The sequence below is a fragment of the Macrotis lagotis genome, chromosome 8 (assembly GCF_037893015.1).
Source record: "Macrotis lagotis isolate mMagLag1 chromosome 8, bilby.v1.9.chrom.fasta, whole genome shotgun sequence".
NCBI classification, from domain to species: domain Eukaryota; kingdom Metazoa; phylum Chordata; class Mammalia; order Peramelemorphia; family Peramelidae; genus Macrotis; species Macrotis lagotis.
In genome coordinates, this window is record NC_133665.1 from 143313379 (window position 1) to 143337699 (window position 24321).

Here is a 24321-nt window from a genome sequence, read left to right on the forward strand (position 1 = left end):
CTCTCTCTGAAGACCAACATGGAGAGGCTTACATGGAGAGGGAATCTTTCTCCTCCTAAGTCAGTCCATTCCCCTTCCGGACAGCTTAAACTGTTAGGAGGTGTCTCTTGACAGCAAGACTAAATTGCTACTGTTTCCTGCCCAAGGGGACTAGGCAGAAACAAAGCTAATCCCTCCACATAAAATTATTCAGGAACTTGAACATAACCATTGACTCTCCTAAGCCTTTTTGGTTTGTTTTTTTTTTTAGGTTTTTGCAAGGCAAATGAGGTTAAGTGGCTTGCCCAAAGGCCACATAGCTAGGTAATTATTAAATGTCTGAGACCAGATTTGAACCCAGGCACTCTTGACTCCAAGGCCGGTGCTTTATCCACTACACCACTTAGCCGTCCCCCTCCTAAGCCTTTTTCTCTAGGCTAAAAACACCCAGTTCATCTAAGTGAACCTCAAGGCTGTGCTCTTCTGGACATTCTTTCACTTTTCAAAGGCCTTAGTCACTTAAATCACTGAGCCAGGCTAATAGATCATTTAGTTAGGAGTAGAGAACAGGGGTATTCTGTGGAAGAGTTTAAGTACTTGCCTTACATGATGACAAATTCAAAAGAGGCAACACAGAGATCTCAAGATACCCTTTAGGAGACCAGTAGGATCTATCAAGACTTCATGAATCTATTTACGTTAATAACAAATAACATCAACTAGCTCTAGTTGGTTGAAATGCTATTTAAATCTTCACCAGAAACGCGTTTTACAAATGGACCTCAGAAGGAGAAAACAGCTAGGAGAATGGCTTAGGTAGAAGCCCCAGTTCATCTGCCAGTCTTTACATTCCACAGTCAGTCTCCTGATCCTTTAACTAATAAAGACAACAGTTCATTATGGACAGGTATCTAGGAAGGAAATAAAAATAATTTTCCCTTTTGTGAAGTGTTATCAGAAGCAAGAAACTTGCAGATTATAAATGTAAAGAGGGCTCCAACAGCTGGCTTCCTGTCACTTACTCATCATCAGGAATTTACTACTATGATGCATCTCATTCTCTCTCCACTAATAAAACCTTCTGGAACATGTAGGATGTGAATTTGTTTCACATGCTGAAATTTTTCTTAGACCTGGATGTCCTCTCTCAGCTCCCCAAAGTCTTCACATTAATAAGTAAAATGACTTTAGATAGGGCACCAGGTTGATAAAAAGTTAGATCATAAAGAAACTATCCTAGTACGAAATGGTAAGCAGTACCTACAGATTTTAAGTAGATATAAAGGCCGGTAAAGTGTGCTATCTGCCTTCTTACCTTAGAATGTCCACACATATGATGAAGTTGTCTGGTACTCAACTGGAAGGTTTTTAGTAAACTTAAAACATCCTCCTAAAAACAACCCAGAAAAGTTTGTTGTATAAAAAGTGCTTTTCTTAGCAAGTCATCAACTGAAATTATGAAAGATTTTCCTTTTTTCTGCAATCAGAGTTCTCATTTCATTACAAATGCAAATAATAAGGCTAAGGGAGGATAACCCCACAATAAAGGGATCTAAAAGGGTCCAAGCAACACGGCTATGTCATCTTTACTTGGTCTTTGTATACAAGGAGCAGTGATGGGGTAGTTCTGGCATCTTTTGCCCCCTGGTGAACAGTGAAAGGCCTGGAAAGGACCTTGTGCTAAGAGGCTCAATACTTGGATACTAGTAAGCTCTGGTCAAGATGTTGAATGTAAGTCACTTAACTTCTTGGGCCTCAAATGGAACCTGAGAGAATTATCAAGAGAATCAAATAACCAAATCTTTCAAGGCTTTTAAAAGCACAAGCCCAGGGAAAGAAAGTCAAGTCTCCACATACTTATTCCCTTCTATATACTATACAACCTTGTCAGCATGTCCCCAGCCCCTTCACTATTAGTACCTGAAGCTCAACAATCAAATGTGCTCTATCTGACTGAGTTCTTCAGTAACTTCACAAGGGACCTGGGAATTGTGATCCCACTGACTAACATCACAAGGCTGCTAGGAGGAATGACTAGAAAAGCATTAGAAAAATGGGCCTCTCAAGGCAGAATGTTAAATACTTATAACTCTGAGAATGCTCTGATGCTTCCAAAAAGAAAAGTATTTAATCTCAAGTTGGTACTTCAGTACTATTCTTGAGACTAGGGTAACTTTGCTAAGGAAGCAACAGGACTGATAGGTTGTCTCTTCAGCAAAGCACCCACAAGCATTTCTTTTCTGGGACCAGGAGAAATGAAGCAATGTTGGCTCTGAGGCCTTGATAAGAAAATGGACACTTATAGGCAACAGGGATATACTAGAAAAATTGTTACTTCTATTCTCCACCATGGAGGTCAAGCTGGAAAGTGAGTTTAAACTGGGCTTGGTCCACCTTGGATTCTTCTGGTTCTTCTATTTCCAGCCTGGAGTGGACCCCAATCTGAAGGATGAACTGAATCCAGGGCCCACCCTGCTTCTTTAGCTTTCACTGGCTTGTTGCTCTTACCCGATGTTTTCTGAAACTGAAGTCTAGGAGGGGCATGCACTGCTTCAGAAAGGTTTCCACAAAGAGGCGTCCATACTAAAGGGAAAGAAGACAGAGTTCATACCTGACAGTCTAAAGGCTAGGGAGTCTCAAAAGTAAGAGATGAAAGACTTTTTTTACCTTCTCTCCTTCCTCTTATCTACCCACTTATCTTGGGCAAGGTAGTTATTGTAATGCCAGCCCCGACTTGGACTCCTAGCTATTTCTAGGGTGTTTGTAACCCCCACCCCTCCTGGACTTTGCCCCTTGGCCTCTAACCAGGGATTTAAAACTACAGCAACAGTGAATTCTCCAACCATCCAATAAATTTGGGAAGACTCAAACATTGATTTCTTCCCAAAACACCATTTGGAGACATTACTTTCTGGGACTCAGGCATATGGGGAAAGGAGCCCTGGTCAAAGCCTTCTTGGCTGAAGCCTTTTCCTGAAGCAGTGGAGACTTGGAAGGAAAATCCAATACAAAACGGGTCTGGTTTCTTAGCAGAGCAGCAAAGCCTCCCTTACCTTCAGACAAACATTTAGAACTGGTCGATTATCAAACACCTGAGAGGAAAGAAAAAACAATAAAAGTTTAGGCCTATTTCTTATGTAGGTAGATAATAATATGAATTACAATAATTATTCATACTTTTTTCTTTTTTTGCAAGGCATTGGGGTTAAGCGACCTGCCCAAAGTCACACAGCTAAGTATTAAGTGTCTGAGACCACATATGAACTCAGGTCTTCCTGACTCTATCACTGGTGCTCTATCCACTGCACCACCGAGCTGCCCCAATTATTCATACTTCTTTTGTATTTTAAGATTTATAAAGTGCTTTTCTCACAACAATACTAGTTTGTACTAGAAGTATTTTTACCCATATTTTACAGCTGTGAATTCTGAGGCTCAGAGAGGGTAAGCAATTTACCCATGTCACATAGCAGATGTGCATCAGAGCTGGTGCAAGACTCAGGTTTCATGACCTCCAAGTACTACACATTCCCATCGGATCACATAGCCTCCAAGGGTCAAAGCCAGAGGAGGCAGGGTTTTAGCCAAAAGACATTAGTTTGAATTCTACCATAACTGGAATCTTATGGTAATATGAGTACTTCTGAAATGATAGATAAGAGCCAAAATCTTGATATTATGAGAACCAATAGGATAATAAAACATGAAGAATCATGCTTAATGTGTGAAGATGTATACCCATTGTATTCTGCATATATAAGAAAAGTGACAAAGAGAAACCAATATGGCATATGGGGAGAACAGAACAGTCCAGGGGTAGGAGCAGGAAGGAGGAACATGGGAGACCCTGCTTAAAGAGAAAAGAAAAGGAGCTTTTGTGTTTCATCCATGGACTCATTCCCAACTTTTCCCATCTCATAATGGCCTTCTATAAGGGGACATGGGATAAAGAAATGGGTTTTGGTTTGCTCATATACCTTATAGGGGAGGACAGTATTATCTAGGTAGTCACAGGAGAGAATCAGAATTAGCTTTTACCCAGGAAGGGAAGTTGAGAAAATGATGTAGAAGGATGATGGATGAATGCTCCCAGAAGGGGTCACTACTTCCTTAAAGAGAATATAGGATCCAGAGAGATGGGCAAAAACTCATATACCTACCTTGACCAGGTTGATAAGGATATTAAAGTCTCGAACAGCCATGCTCCAATACAGAAGCCTCTCCTCATGTACCTAGCAATAGTGATAGAAACAGGCAGCCCATAATCAGAGCCAAATTCTTTTATTACATTCTATTTCTAGTAATCAAATCTCAAAACTGCATGGAGATTCTAAGATTCAAACCAAAAGGAAATAACCAAGGAAATGGCCTTAAAGTAGTTATAAATGCTATATATATATGATTTCCCCCCAATCTTGTTCCCCCCCACAGAAGGCAGTCTGATAGTCTTTACATTGTTTCCATGATCAAAATTGAATGTGTCAAGAGAGAAATCATATTCTTAAGGAAAAAATTAAATAAGAGATAGCAAAATTATATAATAAGATACCTTTTTTTTAAAATTAAAGGTAATAGTCTTTGGTCTTTGTTCAAACTCCACAACTCCCTCTTTGGATACAGATGGAATTCCCCATCACAGATACCCTAAAATTGTCCCTGACTGTTGCACTGATGAAATGAGCAAGTCCATCAAGATTGATCATCAACCCCATGTTGCTGTTAAGGGTGTACAACATTCTTCTGGTTCTGCTCATCTCACTCAGCATCAGTTCATGCAAATCCTTCCAGGCTTTTTTGAATTCCCATCCCTCTTGGTTTCTAATAGAACAGTAGTGTTCCATAACATACATATACCAAAATTTGTTCAGCCATTCCCCAATTGATGGACATTCACTCAATTTCCAATTCTTTGTCACTATAAACAGGACTCCTATGAATATTTTTGTACAATTGATGTTTTTACCCTTTTTCATGGTATAATCCCAATAGTGGTATTGCTGAATCAAAGGGTAATTGTTCTCCAGAAAGGTTGGATGAGTTCACAACTCCACCAAAAATGTATTAGTGTACTATGGACTGCTTTGATCTCATCTATAAATTACCTCTGCATATCCTTTGACCATTTGTCAATTGGGGAATGGTTTTTTTTTTTTATAAATTTGACTCAGTTCTCTATTTTAAAAATGAATCCATTGTCAGAAATACTAGTTGTAAAAATTGTTTCCCAATTTACTATATTTCTTTTGATCTTGGTTACAGTGATTTTGTTTGTGCAAAAACTTTTTAATTTAATCAAAATTATCTAGTTTTTTTTTTTTTTTGCAAGGCAAATTTCTTTAGGTTTTTGCAGGGTGGCTTGCCCAAGGCCACATGGCTAGGTAATCATTAAGTGTCTGGGACCAGATTTGAACCCAGGTACTCCTGACTCCAGGGCTGGTGCTTTATGCACTGTGCCACCTAGCCACCCCATCTAGTTTGTTTTTAATGATATTCTCCATCTTTTCATTGGTCATAAACTGCTTCCCTTTCCATAGATCTGACAGGTAAACTATTCCTTGATCTTGTAGTTTGCTTATAATATTGACTTTAATGTCTAAATCCTGTATACATTTTGATCTTATCTGGGTATAGGGTATGAGATATTGGTCTAATTCAAGTTTCTGTCATACTAACTTCTAATTTTCCCAACAGTTTTTATTGGAGAGTTTTTATACCAGAAGCTGGGCTCTTTGGGTTTATTAAACAGCAGATTACTATAATCATTCTCAGCTATCTCTTTTGCACCTAATCTATTCCACTGGTCCATCACTCTATTTTTTTAGCCAATACCAGACAGTTTTGATGACTGATACTTTATAGTATAATTTTAGATCTGGGAGGGCTAAGCCACCTTCTTTTGCACTTCTTTTCATTAAATCCCTGGAAATTCTTGACTTATTTCTCCATATGAGTTTACTTACAAGTTTTTCTAACTCATTCAAGTAATTTTTTGGAATTTTTATTGGTAGGGCACTAAATAAGTAGTTTAATTTAGGTAGAATTATCATTTTTATTATATTAGCTTGGCCTATCCAAGAGCAATTGATATTTGCCCAGTTATTTAAATCTGATTTTATTTGTGTGAGAAGTTTTTGTAGTTGTTTTCATAGTGTTTTGGAGTCTGCCTCGGCAGGTAGACTCCCAAGTATTTTATATTGTCTGAGGTTACTTTGAATGGGATTTCTCTTTCTAGCTCTTGCTGCTGTTTCTTGCTAGTAATATATAGAAATGATGAGGATTTATGAGGGTTTATTTTATATCCTGCAACCTTGCTAAAGTTGCTAATTGTTTCCAGTAATTTTTTAGATGATTTTTTAGGATTCTCTAGGTATACCATCATGTCATCTGCAAAGAATCAGAGTTTTATTTCTTCCTTCCCAATTCTAATTCCTTCAATTTCTTTTTCTTCTCTTATTGCTAAGAAATGCTACTCTTGACTTTGCTACTATACTCTTAGGATCATGGGTCCTTTCTGTAGGACTGGCAGCTGTAATCTTACAAGTGTTTTTTCTACCATTAGACTGGGAGTTCACTGAGGGCAGGGGCTGTCTGATTTTTCTATCATGTCTCCAGAGCTTGGTAAAATGCTTTGTATATAGTGCTTAATAAATGATCATTCATTCATTCATTCACTCACTCATGTGTCAAGTCAATATATGTGCAAGAAAGAAGAATCAAGAGCCTGGTTTCCAAGTGGACTTTTGGCCTCCAAATGACTAAGGACCATGAGATATTGGGGGGCTCTTTCCCACACACAATTGCAGAACCCTTGCCTAACCCAGTAGTGGTGAGCTAGTTTTATGAGACATGAGAATATCAAGAAATATGCTTTCTTGAACTGATGCTGAGTGAGATGAGCAGAACTAGAAGAACATTGTACACCCTAACAGCAACATTGGGGTGATGATTAACCTTAATGGACTTGCGCATTCCTTCAGTGCAATGATCAGGGACAATTTTAGGATATCTGCAACAGAGAATGCCATCTGTATACAAAGAAAGAACCATGGAGTTTAAACAAAGACCAGACTATTACCTTCAATTTTTTTAAAAAAAGTTGTCTTTTTTGTACTACATACTCTTGCTATCTCTAATATTTTATTTTTTCCTCAAGGATATGATTTTTCTCTCAATACATTTAAATTCTTTTTTTTTTTTTTTGCAAGGCAATGGGATTAAGTGGCTTGCCCAAGGCCATACAACTAGGTAATTATTAAGTATCTGAGTCCGGATTTGAAGTCAGGTAATTCTGACTCCAGGGCCAGTGCTCTAGCCACTGAGCCACCTAGCTGCCCTCAACACATTGAATTTTGATCAATATATAGCATGGAAACAATGTAAAGATTATCAGACTGCCTTCTGGGGGTGTGGGGTGGGGGAAAAATTGTAAAATTCAAATCCTTACCAAAAAAATTATAGGTAGAAACTACTATTGTATATAACTGGAAAATAATAAAATATTTATATAAAAATATGCTTTCTGATTCTGTCTCAGTTCTCAAGAGTCAGAGAGATTTTTTGGGTTGGTCCACAAGGGAAGGATGATGTCTCCCCTCTTGGGAAATAGACTTGGGGATCAAAGAACAGAACAAGGGATGACCTATGGGAGAGGATGGAGAGACTAGAGGTGTGAGTCTTGGCACAGCATTTCTGGGGTCAGCTGACAGAAAGTAAGGAAAATGGGATTAAGAATGGCAGGAAGTTGCTCTGAGGAACCTCGGATATAGGAACCCAGGAGGAGAAACTTAGTGGGATCACTGGCTGGAGAGATATATGGGACCCATATGGGTGCAGATGTTTGGATAATCCAGAGTCCACTGCCAAGGGCAAATGTAAATTCTTATTACTTTGCCTCTCTAAAGTGAATAGGGCCAGATGAGATAATATGTGGTGATGGTGATTGTTTTAAATCAATTATCAGTTATTATCCAACATTAGGGCCTCACCTTAGGCAAGTCTGCAGCAGTGCCAACTTGAAGGTTCCTCACTGATTTCTCCAGTTCAGCCATCATCACGCGAAAGAAAACTACAAATGTCTGCCTGGAAAAATGGAAGACATGTAAATTCCTGGCCTATGGCAAAGCAGCTGTGAACATGCCTGTATGGGCCTGCACTTATATTTCTTTTGTGAAGAAACCAAAGGCCATTCCCTCCCAGTTCCCTCAGTATCCTGTCACTGGGATCCATTATAACATAAGGGAGACCAAGGGACAAGATCACAGATGAAACCTACAAAACAATATTAACCTAATGAAACACAAGTGTTTCTCTTAAAGTGAATGGACATAGGATTCTCATTTACAATAATTTTTTCCTACTTTTTTTTTAATGTAATGTAACTAGAATATGGGATAGATGATCTTTCAAAGTTAAATGATAAAATTAATATTTTTGTGGAAAGGACATTATGTAATTAGATTGTGCCCCCCACTCCAAGCATCTCACTAGCTTTAAGAACCCAATTTTCTAATGTGCTCAACAAGTTTTTCTTTTCATATCTGAATTACACTAGCTGAGAACAAGTCAATTAAGATTTGCCATTTGTCAGAGAGACTCCTCCAATGTCTCATAAGTAGCATTAAGGTCAAATGGAGAACATGGTAATCATTTAACATTAGCAAAAGGTGGGGCAAGCTTACTGAAACCAGGAGTAAGATGTTTTTTGGCATCCTTAAGTACTTGTGAAGTAAGAGAAAATTATTACCCTAGGACTAAAAAAAGAGACAGTAAAAGGTAGGAGGTGGAGGACTTTCTTGGTAATACCTTTACAGAAACAACAGTCGTAAGACTTACCTGGGGGGCAGCTAAGTGGCACAATGGATAGAGCACCAGCCCTGAAGTCAGGAGGACCTGAGTTCAATTCTGGCCTCAGACACTTAATTGCCTAGCTGTGTAACCTTGGGCAAGTCACTCAATCCCAATGTCTTAAATAAATAAAAAAATAAAAATAAAAAAAAGGCTTACCTGGTTAGTGTAGGAAAAGAAGAAGCAGCAGCATCTTTTGAAGAATTGATTAGTTCTGGGACCCCAGTGCCAGCAATCTCCTCTATAAGCTTGAGGACACTGTCTGCTCGCTCCAGGTAAATGCTGCATCAAGAGAGTCATGTGACTGATGAAGAACAGAAGGACTAAAGGCTTTAGAACAGATAAAATATGCTTTTTCTTAGAAGCTCAGAGTGGCCTTCATTTATTTATTTGCAAAATAAAGTCTCTTTCCTTTTCTAAACTCTCTTAGGGTAAGATGGAAGAAGAAGCTAGAGCTCACTGAGTTAATCATGAAATGTACTCTAGAGTTTCTCTTCCTGAACCTAGGGAGAGAAAAAATTTAGGAGCTATGGACAAACTCCTTCAGTGTCCCAAGTTCCACATGGTTTTCAATTGACTATCAAGGAAGATATCACAGATGGAGGAGTTCTATGTGTCTTGAATTACTCTATTTCATGAAAAGAGTTAATGAGACAAATGAACACAGAATGGAAAAATCACAGACTTCATTAGTCCTAAGTCTGGCTCATTTCAAGCTTATAATCAAGACATACTCAAGACTTTTATAAACACCAGATACAGAAATAAAGGAAGGCTTAAATAACTGGAGAATCAGTGTGTATCTGAATTTCAATGAAAATAGTATCTAAATTAATTTACAGATTTAATTCAGTAACAATCATTTCAAGTTTATCTGGTCTTTTTTCTTCCAATGTTCACTGAGGACTAAAACTAACACTGGGCATTTCTGAATTTTTTTTCAAGATGAAGGGTCCCACAAATAGCAAATGGAAACACAAAATCTGAATTTCTTGGCAAAAGCCAACTGTCTCACCAGAGCAAAGTATGCAGTTGGTCATTAAAGCTGCTGCCTTTTTCTCTCTCTCCATTGGGCTGCACCCAAACCTGACAGAGGAATTGTCTCGCCAGGGAAGCTGTTGGAAGCAAGAATACAGGGATAATGACTGGTCAGGAAGGCACTAGGCCTTGGTTGGGGGGGGCACAGCAACTTGTGACTCCTGTTTCCTAACAGAAAATCTTAAAAAGTGTTCACACACTCATACCTTCCCTAAACCTGTCTTAGCACTGTGAATATCTCTCTCAGGACCACATTTGTGATGATTCCATATTTATCCTAATCTGGCTGGGAAAAGAAACATGCTAAAATAGTCAACAAATACCCATGGGTATTAGTATTTGTATTTTAATTTGCTTTTTGTTTTTTTAAGGTTTTTGCAAGGCAAATGGGGTTAAGTGGTTTGCCCAAGGCCACACAGCTAGGTAATTATTTTAGTGTCTGAGACCAGATTTGAACCCAGGTACTCCTGACTCCAGGACCGGTGCTTTATCCACTGTGCTACCTAGCTGCCCCATTAATTTGCTTTTTAAAAACAACTTAACAATCACATTTGAGATTTAATGCTTCTTATGAGTTTACTTAATTTAAATGAGTTTCCTAATGCTTAATCATCCTTCTGTGCATTGATCAAACTGGAGTTTTAAAAAAAGAAAGCTCAGAACAAGACTCTGTATGGTAGACTGCAGCAATCAATAAAGGTCTATTAAATAAAGGAGGACCTGAGTTCAAATCTGACCTCAAATACTTAATGATTACCTAGCTATGTGACTTTGGGCAAGTCACTTAACCCCACTGCCTTGCAAAAGCAAAAACAAAAGGCCAAAAAAACAAACAAAAAAAAGAGTAGAGTATGGCACTAACTGCTTATCACCTTAATAAGGGAAGGGATTTATATGGCCAAATTTATAAGGTGCTTGGAGAAACTGAAATTTCAAGAAAACAGTGTTCCCCCATTTGAAAAAGGGAAGTTGGGGTCTCTTACCTAGTTTTTCTTTGTTCCGGGAGACTGCAGATTTCTCTGAGATGACAATAAGGAGCCGAATGAGATAAACAGCACATTGGAAACTGGGAACACTGTGGTGGAAATTCTGTAAGTAGTGGAAACTTTGGCTGTAAAAAAGGAAAAAAAGAGGAGGAAAAAGAGCAATACAGTCAATCCAGTTCTGCTACAAATAAGTGTCTCCCTAATCCATTTCAAGGATTTCACTGTTTTCCATGATGTCAATCAACAAGGCATTGACATTTTCACATGCTTGAATGACTGATTCCTCCTTTGAGGGGAGCTGGGCTATATGCCCCAAACCAGGAAGTATCAGAATGGAAGACTGGGGCTGGAAAGTGGGGGGAAGGGAAGGGGCCAGGAAGTGTGACTTCTGTATTGACTTTGTGACTAATCTGGTGACTTCAGACAGTTCAGCTGCTCTATTTCCATCTGCAAAAATACAAAAAATGACCTCATTGGTCCACACAGGGATGTGAAGAAAAATTGAAATAAATGAGGTAAAGGCACCCAGACCTTTTTATTTTTTAATTTTTTTTCAATGCTGAAAATTATCTTTACTATTAATGTAAAATAACACATTTAAAATCGACTCTGAGCAATGTTATTTAAGATTATTTACAAGGTCCCAAATCTGATCTGGATTTCTGTCTATTTCATGCTCTTTGAACCCTCCCCTCAAGATAGTATTTTGTGGGATTTTTCTAACCCTGAAAGACAATCCACTAATAGACAATTTTTAAAAAGCAATGACTCTGCTAATCCTTATTCTTAACTGTTCCTGAAGAGACAATGTCATCATGTCATATTTCCTCCGTTAACTGGGGGTGTGAGAAAAAAATACACAAGCACATGTGATGAGATTAAAAAAATGTAAAGCCTATTAACAATGAATCCCGACCCAGACTTTTTTAAAAGAAAGATGCTACATTAGTCCAAAGTAAAGGACATATAAAGGACTGACATCTTAGGAGGATGAATGATCCAGTACACAAGAATTGTTTGGAGAGCAATAAATCTTTGGTGTTTTATTTGTAAGGATGCTCTAAGGAAGCAGATCTAAGAATGTCTTGAATTTCACAGGATGAGGGAGGATGTTAAGATAAAGCTTTTTGGGATGTCTTTTACACACCTAAGTAACTCTCCTAAGGGTGCTTCATGGTCTCCCTGTTTCAGTCTGTTGGCGAGGACTTTTAGGGCAGCCAGCATTAAGTTCCGATTTTCAGCTTGAGAAAATCCACCCCTAGAGATAAGCAAAGAGAAGGGCAGGTGAGGACAGTTTCAGGCAAGGAAGGTCTGGACAGCATTTCGGACTTTTAGCTTCTTGTTTGTCGTCATAACCTGAAAATGAGAAAAACTTCATATGGTTCAATTCTGGGTTTGCAGTACAGGTTCTACCAAGATTCACCAAAGGAAGGAAGGTTTGAAAAGACTCCTCTCTTTTCTAATCCTACTACTCAACCAAATATAATGTTTTTTGTCAATTCTTTTTCAACTGTCTTGTACAAGTGTCCTTGCCATGCCTGTTGTCACTGCCTTAATCCATCCACTTCTCCCTCCATTCTGTACTGTCATCACATTCAGCTTCCTGAAATACTGCTCTAAATGTCACTGCCCAGCTCCAGAAAAATCTGGTAACTTCTAATCTTGGATGCATTTGTTTTATTTGGGCAAAAAATATGCAACCAAGACTAGAAGTTGTTGGATGTTGGAGGGGATGGGGGAAAACAGAAACATTGTTGATGGAGTTGTGAATTGATCTAACCACTCTGGAGAACAATTTGGAACCTTGCCCAAAGGGTCACAAAACTGCACAACTTTTGATCCAGCAATGCCACTGCTAGGTCTGTAACCCAAAGAGATTATATAAAAAAGGAAAAAGACTCACGCATATAAAAATATTCCTAGCAGCTCTTTTCATAGTGGTAAAGAATTGGAAATTGAGGGGATGCCCATCATTTGGGGAATGGCTGAACAAATTATGTGATAGGAATGAGATAGAACACTACTGTTCTAAAAGAAATCATGAGCAGGTGGATTTCAGAGAAACTTGGAAAGACTTACATGAACTGATGCTGAGTGAAGTGAGCAGAACTAGAACATTGTACACATTAACAGCCACATTGCGTGATGATCAGTTATGATAGATTTAGTTCTCAGCAGAACAATGATCAAAGACAATTCTGAAGGACTTGGGATGGAAAATGCCATCCACGTCTAGAGAAAGAATTATGGAGTCTGAATGCAGACCAAAGCATATTATTTTCACCATTTATAATTTGTTTTCTTTTTCTTTCTCATGGTTTTTCCCAATTCCCTTTTTTCATAACATGACTAATATGGAAATATGTTTAACATGGTTGCACAAGTAGAAACTATAGATTACTTGCTGTTAAGGGAAGGAGGAAGAGAGGGAGAAAAATATGGAATTCAAAATCTTACAAAAAGTGAATGCTGAAAACTATTTTTATATGTAATTGGAAAAAAATTTTTTTTCAGTATGTATGGCATTTTATTTTATCTCCAATTACAGGCAAAGGTACTTTTCAATATTCATCCGTTTACAAGTTTATGAGTTTCACATTTTTCTACCACCCTCCCTTTTCCCCCCCTCCCCTCCTCATGGCAGTAAACAATCTGATAAAAGTTATACATGTACAATTGTGGGGTTTTTTTTGGGTTTTTTTGCAAGGTGAATGGGGTTAAGTGGCTTGCCCAAGGCCACACAGCTAGGTAATTATTAAGTATCTGAGACCGGATTTGAACCCAGGTACTCCTGACTCCAGGGCCGGTGCTTTATCCACCACACCACCTAGCCGCACCTACAATTGTGTTTTAATGTATTTCTATATTAGTCAAGTAATGAAAAGAGAAATTAGAACTAAGCGGGGGCGGTGGGGGAACCAAGAAAGAAAAGACATAAAAGAAATTTTTAAGAAGTGAACACAGTATGCTTTGCTCTGCATTCAGACTCCATAGCTCATGAATTCTTTTCTCTCTCTTTTTTAAGGTTTTTGCAAGGCAATGAGGTTGAGTAGCTTGCCCAAGGCCACACACAGCTAGGTAATTATTAAGTGTCTGAGGCCGGATTTGAACTCAGGTCCTCCTGACTCCAGGGCCGGTGCACTATCCACTGTGCCACCTAGTTGCCCCCTCTAAGTTCCCTTTTTACAAAATCCTGGAACCTCCTTGACTCACACCATTCTTGGTCTACTTGGGTTGGTCTCATACCTTGACAACTTCTGCTCTTTTTTGCTGTCTTTGCTCATACCCTCATTTCTGTTCTCGCTTAACAATATCCTTCAAGTTCTACTGTCTTCTAAGGATCTTCCAAAAAGTTTACAACGATAATTCCTTCTTTGAACTTTATGGGAAAATTACTCAATTTTGTACTTTAAGATATATTTTGTAATTTGTAAATATTCAAGTATATAATTATCACAGAAAGTATAATTTGGTGTGAATTATGCTAAAATCAAGGGATCCAGGTTCATTTACTCTTTAACTAAATTTCTCTATTTATAAGCTACAATGCATAATGTCAATCTAAGATTTTTTTTTCACAGGGAAAACTCTAATAAATAATGTATAAATATCTAGAGTTTTCAAAAGAAAAATTACATGTAATTTCAATGTATCAGTATCATCATTATTACCTTTAAAGGGAATGTGTGGACTGGTAAAGATTATTTGAAGACTAGCAATAAGTTCAGTATTTATCTGAAAGAATTTTTTAAACAAGAATAACTAAGACTTTTAGAGACTCAGACTGTGGGAGAAAAATGGCCAAGTGAAAGCCAGGAAGCATTTCTGATCCTACAACCTATATTTTTAGAGAGACCTCGGGATGAAGCCTCTCCAGATTGTGGGATTTGGGTCACATGTTGCAAACTTGCTGTGACCTTGGAAAGGTCCCTCATCTCTTGGTGCTTCAGTTTTCTCATTTGTAAAATGGGGTAATCATTCCTGCAATAAAAGCCAAACAAGGTGAAGCAAGTGTAAAACAATGTCTGTGAGGATACTCTGAAAAACATAAAAATTATATAAATGTTAGTGACCTTGGACAAGAACTTGTATTTCTTTCTAATCTGAAGAATGCCAAGTACAATAAACATCTGCCTCTCAATAGTAAAAATATTAATCATAGCAGCTGGCATTTAGAGTGCTTTAATGTCTGCAAACCCTTTCCAAGTTTCCTCATTTGGTCCTTGCAACAACGCTGTAAAGTAGATGTTTTATCTTCTTTTGTTACAGAGGAGGAATCTGTTGAAAATACTTGTCCAGGGGTGGCTAGGTGGTACAGTGGATAAAGCACCGGCCCTGGAGTCAGGAGTACCTGGGCTCAAATCTGGTCTCAGACACTTAATAATTACCTAGCTGTGTGGTCTTGGGCAAGCCACTTAACCCCACTTGCATTGCAAAAACCTAACAAAACAAAACAAAAAAAAAATACTCGTCCAGGTTCACATTCAGTCTTTCTGACTCCAGGTTCAAGCTCTCCCTTTACTGAGGGAGGCTGAGGACTGGAATCGGTTACATGACTCCTGATCACATCCCACACCTGATTCACATCCCACACACTCACCATGAAAACAAGGCAAGAAAAATCTGCAACAGCCTTTGGTAACAAGATGACATGATATGGTGCTCCTGTATTTTTACTCCAGGTCCATCTATCACACCATGGTTTTCAGTAGCCAAGCACTTAAATAAAGAGAAGGGCATATTTCAAGATCAAATTCTTCAGTGAATATTCCTATTTTTTCTCAATTCATCATAACACAAAGAGATGAATTTCTCTATTTAGGAAATAATATTTGAGCTTCTAAATCAGAGGTATCAAACATTTGTCCAAACTCCCAAATGAGGCCTGAACTATATTTAAATAATTAGGAAATATTTAACAAAACAAAAATAAAATAGAACACAGATAATGGTAATATGTAGTTTTCTAAGTCATTATGCAGCCCACAGGGATCCTTGTGTGTACAGTTTAGTGCCCCCCAACATCTATTTGATGCAAACCCAACTGTTCTAAATAATAGTAGTGGCTTGAAATTCAAGGAGGCAGCTAACCTGAAAATAATTGTGCATGTTCTCCAGGTGGTTGCACAGAGGGGTCAGCAGGAGCACTAGGAAGTGAACTACTTCTTGAGCTGATCTCTGATGCAGATGTGAGAATCCAATGTTGCGATTTCCTTTACTCTGCAATGAGACCAGAGGTGGAGAAAAACAAAACAAAACAAAACAATACAATTTCAAGTCCAACACAACAGATTGCCACACAGTTCCTTAAGAATACAGCAAATAATAAACTCAAGACTAACTTTGAGTCAGGAGTATGTGAAGCACAAAGTTGCCTACCCAACTTTTTAAAAAATCCTGATCTCTTCTTCTTCTCAAGTTTCTCTTCTAAATTTACCTCTAAGAAAACAAAGTCCTATAGAAATACAGAAGCCAGAGACAGGCCAAGATGGAAGAGTAGGAAGAAGTCAGACAGGCCAGCTGCCCTCACAATCCCTCTGCAGCCCCATTCCCTTCCCTTCCCCCTCCCTTTTGCTCTCCTTGGCCTTTTAAATCATGAATCACTCTTTACTCCCTTCTCTCAGGACACTACTCTCCTTTGGTTCTGCCTATCTAACTAATCCAACTCAGTCACTAAGTGACCCTCAGGTCTTGGGACCTCTTCTCTTCTTCACTTGGTGAACTCAGTGATATCCTTGAATTAATAACCATTTCCACGCTGATGATTCTCAAATCTACCATCTTGCCCCAAACTCTTTGCTGACATCTAATCTCATCTCCAACTGTCTATCTCAAACTGGATGTTCAATAGACTTAAGCTCAACATGATCAAAATGGAACTCATTACCTCTCCCCTAAATTTCCCCCTCCTCCTATCTTCTCTATTACTCTAGAGCACAACCCTATCCTCTCCCAGTCCCTGGGATCTCCCTAGGAGACATCCTCCCAATCACTCATCCCTGATATCCAAGATGGGGCCATTTTACCTCTGCAGAATCTTTCCAATATACTCCCTTTCCTCTTCTGTCACCCCTTATCCTTTCTCACCTAGACTACTGCCATAGCTGATGGAGGGGATTTGACTGCCTCAATTCTTTCCCCACTCCAATCATTTAAACACTGAAGTCATTTACCTAAAACACAAGTCTGACCATGTCACCCTCAAAACTATTAGGCATTTAAAACTGTTTTTTACCTTAGCCCTCTCCTACCTTTCCTGTCTTTTTGCATCTTACTTTCCTACATGTAGTCTTCCATTATGTGACACTCACCTAGCATAGTTCATGAATAAGTCATTTCTCAATTCTGGACATTGTCTCTGGTTGACCCCCTCACCATGCCTGGGACTTTATTTAGCTATTTAGCTATCTATCTATCTATCTATCTATCTATCTATCTATCTATCTATCTATTTATTTTGCAAGGCAAATGGGGTTAAGTGGCTTGCCCAAGGCCACACAGCTAGGTAATTATTAAGTGTCTGAGACTGGATTCCAACCCAGGTACTCCTGACTCCAGGGCCAGTGCTTTATCCACTATGCCACCTAGGCGCCCCCAAATTCCATCTTTCCTTAATCTTCTTAATTCTAGCGACTTCCTTATTTTAATTATTTTCTATTTATCTTGCATATGCTTTGTATGAATTTGTTAGCAGGTTATCACCACTACTCCCCTCCCCTTAATTTGTAAGCTCTGTGAGGGCAGGGACTATGTTCTACCTCTTTTTGCCAGTACATAATGGAAACTTAATGATTGTTCATTGATTGATTAATGTCAGGCTTAGTAATGATTGGAAATCCAAGAGAAAATCATAGAGGGTTTATCTTTCCAGTACAAGTCACAAACTTGACCAATGGGTAAGTAACTTGGAAGGAGCTGCCTTGTAGGACAGAGCCCCAGACTGCACTGACCATGAAACAGAGTAGGGGATCATAGACTCCTTCCCCAAGCATGGAAGCTGTTCCACTAATTCTAGAGAAGAGATTCAGACTCTGGCTAAAGAACTAGGCTCATACTGTGACTCTAGAGAGGGGATCCTGGAGCAAACAGAGTTACAGCACTGTCAAATCTTACTCCAAAAGGAGGACACTAGATATGAAAGCCTATCCCTAACACAATCCAGGAAATAAAACTGAAAAAAATGAATAACAAAAAAAGAAGAGATATTATGATGCCAAAGATGTCCAAGTCTCAAACTCATAAGAGAATAACTCTACAAAACTTACAAGTAAAAACTCAAAGAAAAACACTCAAGGTCAATGAGAATTCCTGGAAGAAATGTATAAAGGAATTAAAAATGATTTTATACATGAGAGCACTAGATAAAAGAATTGGAAAGAAATGAAAACTGTACAGGAGAGATTTGGAAAAAGAATATCTTAGTATAGAAGATGCAAGACCTTCTCATGCATCAGAATTAGAAATTAGAATGACCAACAGAAGTTCATGATTTCATGAAATAACTAAAAATATTAAAAGACAGTCAAAACAATGAAAAAGAGAGCAGGAAATGTTAAGGTATTTCATATTGCACTACCTGGAAGTCATGATTTTAAAAGGGGGTTGGGGAATTTCAAAAAATCATAAAAGACAACTGTCTAGTTTTATTAGAACAAGAGAGCAAAGTGAAAATCCTGAGACTCCAAAAAGAAAACTCCCAGAAGTGTCCAAAATCCAGACCCTCCAGGTCACAGGAAAAATACTGTTAGAAGACAGAATGAGGAAACACAACCCCAGGATCTCCAGAAATTAATGTGCTTGTTTCATGCATTCAAAGACATGACTGCATTGTGTGGGTCCTTGATTCCATTGATGCAATTCAAAACCACACAAAAGATTTTTATTTCCATGAGGTGCTTTCACCAAAAGAAAACAACCATCATTTTGCTAAGGAGCATCTTCCACCCTAAATACTCAGGTGGGTCTTCTCTAGAAGAACACTTCCAAACCTCAGTAAGGCCCTTGGTAGACCCAGGCTAGAAGCATTTAATGCCATTCTGGATGTGAAAACATTTTGCCTAACTTGTAAGAAACCCTGCAGAAGGGCTACATCAAATGATTTCATCAGGGAGATGGGGGGATATATCTTCTCAAGCCCTCATGATATCAAGTGTGAATCAGACTGACAGGATCTTAGCAGGTGGTATCCACATGAACAAACATACAAAACTCCAAGATGGACAAGACCTTGTTCACAGGACTCCAAGAACCACTAGGTACCTGAGCCTGTTTGTTCCCGCTTGGGGAGATCTGACTCCTGCATCTGCTTGGTCAACCCAGCTCCTCTTTGGTCACTAACTGGGCAGGGAGAGCCAGGTGTCCTGGCTTTTGTGTTCTGAGAATGAGCAACTAACTACAACACTGACATTTAGCATTTAACATTTAAAAACTTCTTAAGGGGCAAGTAGGTGGTGCTATGGACAGAGTATGGGTCCTGGAGTCAGGAGGACCTGAGTTCAAATCTGACCTCAGACACTTAATTACCTAGCTATGTGATGTTTGGCAAGTCACTTAATCCCATTGCCTTACAAAAACTAAAACAAAACAAAACAAAAAAAGCTTCTTAAAAAAAAAAAACAGGGCAAGAACATGATTCAGTTAAGATGGAAAACACCAAGAAAGTTAGGTGGATGTCTGGGAGCATGCTGATTATTTTACATGCAATTCAAAATCAGTTTTGTCACATTACTAAGATGAATAAAAAATTCCCCAGCAGAGGCTTGTAGCACAATGATGAAAACAAAATGAGACAATCCAACAGCAGTGACTTGCTAGTGAGGCCCCTTTGTTGTTTTTGTACTGACCTTGAGGAAACAGATTCGCTTGGAAGCTGTGGGCACAAGCATATTTTCCAGTTTCTGGGAAAGATCATTCAGGAGGAAGAGTAACTCAGGTGGCCCTAACTGTACAACTTCAGTGGCCTGTGATTTGGAGAAAAGATGCCAGATATCCTCAATCACATGAATTACAGTTATCTGCATGTTAAACATCCACAACAAATTTCAAATGCTGTTTACCTCATTACCAAACATTGTTCAGAGAAATTCCCTCTCACCATCATCTATTTCATGTGTCCTCAAAGAGTGAAGACTAACCTATTTATTATCAAAAGTAAAGCTGAGCCAGGCTGCAAACACAACATCATGCAATACATTTTATATGTAAGACTTGGAATCCTTATGAAATCACAAAGATCAATGTCACATATAAAGGCTATTCTAGTGTACAATGCAATTTTAGGCTTTAACAACTCTGGAAGCAATAAAGGCTCCAAACTCACCAAAAACAACATTTAAAAGGTTTTTAAAATGCTTTTTTACTCTTTTTGTTTTGTGAATTTTTGATAATAAATGTAAAATTTTAATTTTAACAACAGGAGCCACTATCATTATGACAGTTTCTGGATGATATTTTCTCAGACTAGTGGATCAAGATTCTTGCTCAAGATTCTTGCTCAGTCACCTCCATCTGCCTCCATCAGATATTGTTATTTTATCTGGTCATACAATCCATACATCAGAATCTTATTCTTGGGCAGTTAGGTGGTGCAGTGGATAGAACACCAGCCCTGGAGTAAGGAGGACCTGAGTTCAAATCTGGTCTCAGACAACTTGTCTAGCTGTGTGATCTTGGGCAAGTCACTTAACCCCACTGCCTTAAATAAAATTTTAAAAATAAATTAATAAAAATAATAAAAAACCTCTTATTTTTATGATAAACTTAAGGCAAAGATTACAAATGCAATCTTTTTCCGGCAGCAGCTGTTGAAAGTTTTTACAAAGTTCACAAGTCAATCAAGTTGATATACAGGACAAGACATCTTTTGGGACATCCTATATCCAATCATAAGCAAGTCAGCTTCATCCATTCCTTTGGCTTGTTTTCCTTTAAAAGTTATTATATCCAAAGGATGGGATTTAATCTTGGCAGCTAACATACTGAAATTTACCACTTTATCAGGTTCATGAATACAGTAGAAAGAATTCTGAATCTGGTTCAAATTCTGGCTCTGATACTTACTATTTGTGTGACCTTGAGCAAGTCTCTGAACCTGAGTGGACCCCAGTTTCCTGAACTTTAAAATGAAGGCTCCAGATGAAATGTGTTATCTGAGGACCTGTGTTTCCTCTCCATCTGAAAGGAACTCTTACCTTTCCAGTTTCCCAAAAATTTAAAATCTAAGTGTATAACCTAAATGTATAATACTTCACAGTACAGTAAAGTCACTGTGTTCTTTGTTCTGACCTCGGAAATGATTAAGAGTAAAACTTTCTACAGTGAATTAAATTCAGACAAAATTCTCCAAACACCCAGAGATGAAAAGTGCCTCATTCAAGGCTAAGGGCGTTTTCTTCTTCAGTTTAAATTATTTTTACCTTCACAGTTTCTACCTCTTAGTGCATATACTCCCATCCACTAGACTACAGGTTACTCCAAGGGTCTGGCACACAGTAGGTGGTTAGGAAATGCTTGTTCCTGCTCCCCATTTTTAAAGCGAGGTTATCAAGATAAATTCCAAACTTTCCTTCTCTCAAAATCACCACAGTAAGGCCCAGAATTCTCTAGAATGACACAGTCCACTTAACCCCATACCTCGGTGTGCATTTCAGTGTCTAAGAGGGATTTGGTCAAAAGGCCACAATGTAGAATAGAGAACACCTCCAGGTCCAACTCTCGGAAGAATGTGGTGCAATTCTGGAGTGCCACAGAAGTCTTCTCTTCTTCCTTCTCTGTGAAGTCCTGGGCAAAAACAGCAGCAGCAGCACACACAACACAGTCAATCCTGGGACCAAATATCTCTCTCTCTCTTTTTTTGAAAACTACAAAGTACATTAATGTATCTAGATTTACGCAAAAGATGTATTTCTGAAAAGGTATACAAAAATTCAATCAAATCTTAATTTACTAAGGAAGTTATTTAAAGAGTTATTTATAACTAAACCACTCCACACATTACTTTCCCATAAAAAAACTAAGCAGAGCTGCCTAAAAGAGTGATTGCTACAAGACAATACATCTAATTTTCCCATTTTTCTGTTATTTGCTTATAAAAGGAGTGTGTGCTTTAATATTAGTCATTAGGAACTGATGTTATAAGACTGCTTTATAGATTAGTAAGGGCCCTTTCTTTACCACTCATAGTCTCCTGTGACTTGCCCTTTCTTGGGGCAGTTACCCGAAGACCCAAACTGGAGGTCATAACCAGCCCCTCTGGTTAGGACAGTGAAAGAAGTCTTTCAATTCTCAAGCATTGGGGGATATAGGAACCATTATATAAATATGCTGAGTGATGAGTTTGTGAGGTAACAATCTGGTTCTCTGTCTCCCTTCATCCTCTCCCTGCCCCAATACCTTTTCTGGCTGACTTTTATCAGATTGTGAATGTTCACATTCTGAACTATCCTCCTTTGAAGGTCTCTCCAGGGAGGAAGACTTGCCACTATCAGCTTTCCGTTTTCTTCCTCCTTGTGCTTCAAAAGAAAACAATAAACATTAATCCTGTCCTTAGTATGCCACTGTACATGGGAATCATCATAAGATAAAACACCTTAACACCTCTCCATTTCCCCATTATGGCATATTCCTCTTTATATAGTTCCATGCCAAAGTCCCTGTGACATCTACACTAGCAAAATAAAAAGTGGGACAGGTCCTCCCATGAGTATTTCATAATTGTTTGTCATCTAAGGACCAGCCCAGCTCAATTTGCATAGTTTCACTACCAGAGAGGTGATGACCTTATTTTAGGCCATGGGAACTCATGAAGATATAAGGCACAAAAGGACTCTAGCCTTCTTCAATACAAGGAGTAACCACATGGAAGAAATGTATGCAAGTACACATAGTTAGAACACTTCCCAGGAAGGGACTGGGTCCACATTCCTGCTAAACTCCTGATGCCTCAGGGCACCTGGCTTATGAATGAGAGGATGTTGACATGATAGCCAAACCCACCGAGTCAACTCAAAATAACCCACATCAAGGTGACTGATAAGAAAAAAAAATGCCTACCCTTTTCTCCCTTCTTTTTGTTTTTCGTAACAGCAGTGTTAGTATAAGGACCACCATCTAAACTTTCCAAGTCAAAATTGGCAAGAAGAGGAAGGTAGTCAGGAGTAACTGAAATAGAGAGAATTGAAACTCATTAGCACCATTACAGTAAATACCAGTCACTGGCCACTAACCACTACTGGTTTTGAATGCAGCCAGAAAGATTTCTAAAAACCAGACACAGCTCAGTCTTAGTGAGATAGTGTAACTAAATTACATTAATTAGCTTTCTAAGATACTATACAGACAGATTATGTCAACTGAGCAAGTTAAAAACATTCTAGGAAATAACAAAGGATCCTGATAGATAGAAGTAAAAACATACAGGTCCCTATTTTTGCCTCCCCTCAAAGTCACCTATACTTTAATTATAAGAGCTGACAAAGAAACAGAAGATCAATATCCAGGGAATTGGGGGCAGCTAGGTAGTGCAGTGGATAGAACACTGGCCCTGGAGTCAGGAGGACCTGAGTTCAAATCCAGCCTCAGACTCTAAATAATTACCTAGCTGTGTGGCCTTGGGCAAGTCACTTAGCCCCACTGCTTTGTAAAAACCAAAAAAAAAGGAATTAATGAAATAAAATGTAATTATAAAGCAGCAGTCATCAAACTTTGGCACTGGCTAAGGAATAGAGTGGTACAAAAGAAACAGTGGTATATGACTATAGTAATCTACTGTTTAATTGACTCAAAGAGTTCATCTTCTGGTCTAAGAACTCACCATTTGACAAAAACTGCTGGAAAAACTGGAAAAAATATGGCAGACCAACATTTCACACCCTATACCAAGGATAAGGTGGAAATGGGTGCAAGATTTAGATAGAAAGGGTGATATTACAGACAAGTAGAACAAGGAATAATTTATCTGACAGATCTATGGAAAGGCAACAAGTTTATGAGAAGAGAGAACATTATAAAAGGATAATTTTGATTACATTAAGTTAAAAAGTTTTTGCAGAAATAAAATCAATGCAAACAAGATTAGAAGGAATACAGAAAGTTGGGAAACAACTTTATAGCTAGAGATACTGGTCATTTCTAAAATATATAAAGAACTGAGTCAAATTTATAAAGATACAAGTCATTCCCCAATTGATAAATGGTCAAAGGACAGTTTCATATGAAGAAATTTAAGTTATCTATAGTCATAAGAAAAAATGCTCTAAACAATTATTATTAAAGATATTATTAATAATTACAATCACTAAATCAATAAAATTATTATTAATGAAATTAAAATTACTAAAGAAATGCAAATTAAAACAGCTTTTTTCATTTTTAATAACTATCTTATTTATATTTCCAACTACATATAATGATAGTTTTTACCAATCTTCTTTTGCAAGACTTTGAGTATTATAACTTTTCTCCCTCTGTTCCTCTC

The 24321-nt window shown here is 38.2% G+C and overlaps 1 protein-coding gene across 1 annotated transcript in view; it reads right to left on the reverse strand.

Annotated features, from left to right (window-relative positions):
* FANCD2 (FA complementation group D2) overlaps positions 1-24321 on the reverse strand; it is a 70972-nt gene that overhangs the window by 4245 nt on the left and 42406 nt on the right. Inside the window, exons 27-41 of the mRNA XM_074198595.1 lie at positions 22899-23006; positions 22239-22357; positions 21480-21626; positions 19691-19807; positions 15939-16067; positions 15448-15566; positions 11995-12105; positions 10845-10972; positions 9839-9938; positions 8983-9105; positions 7965-8058; positions 4140-4211; positions 3033-3071; positions 2488-2562; positions 1295-1369 (exon numbers count right to left, since the gene is read on the reverse strand). Of these exons, the coding sequence (XP_074054696.1) occupies positions 1295-1369; positions 2488-2562; positions 3033-3071; positions 4140-4211; positions 7965-8058; positions 8983-9105; positions 9839-9938; positions 10845-10972; positions 11995-12105; positions 15448-15566; positions 15939-16067; positions 19691-19807; positions 21480-21626; positions 22239-22357; positions 22899-23006 (1556 nt within the window). The remainder of the gene's footprint in view (positions 1-1294; positions 1370-2487; positions 2563-3032; positions 3072-4139; positions 4212-7964; positions 8059-8982; positions 9106-9838; positions 9939-10844; positions 10973-11994; positions 12106-15447; positions 15567-15938; positions 16068-19690; positions 19808-21479; positions 21627-22238; positions 22358-22898; positions 23007-24321) is intronic.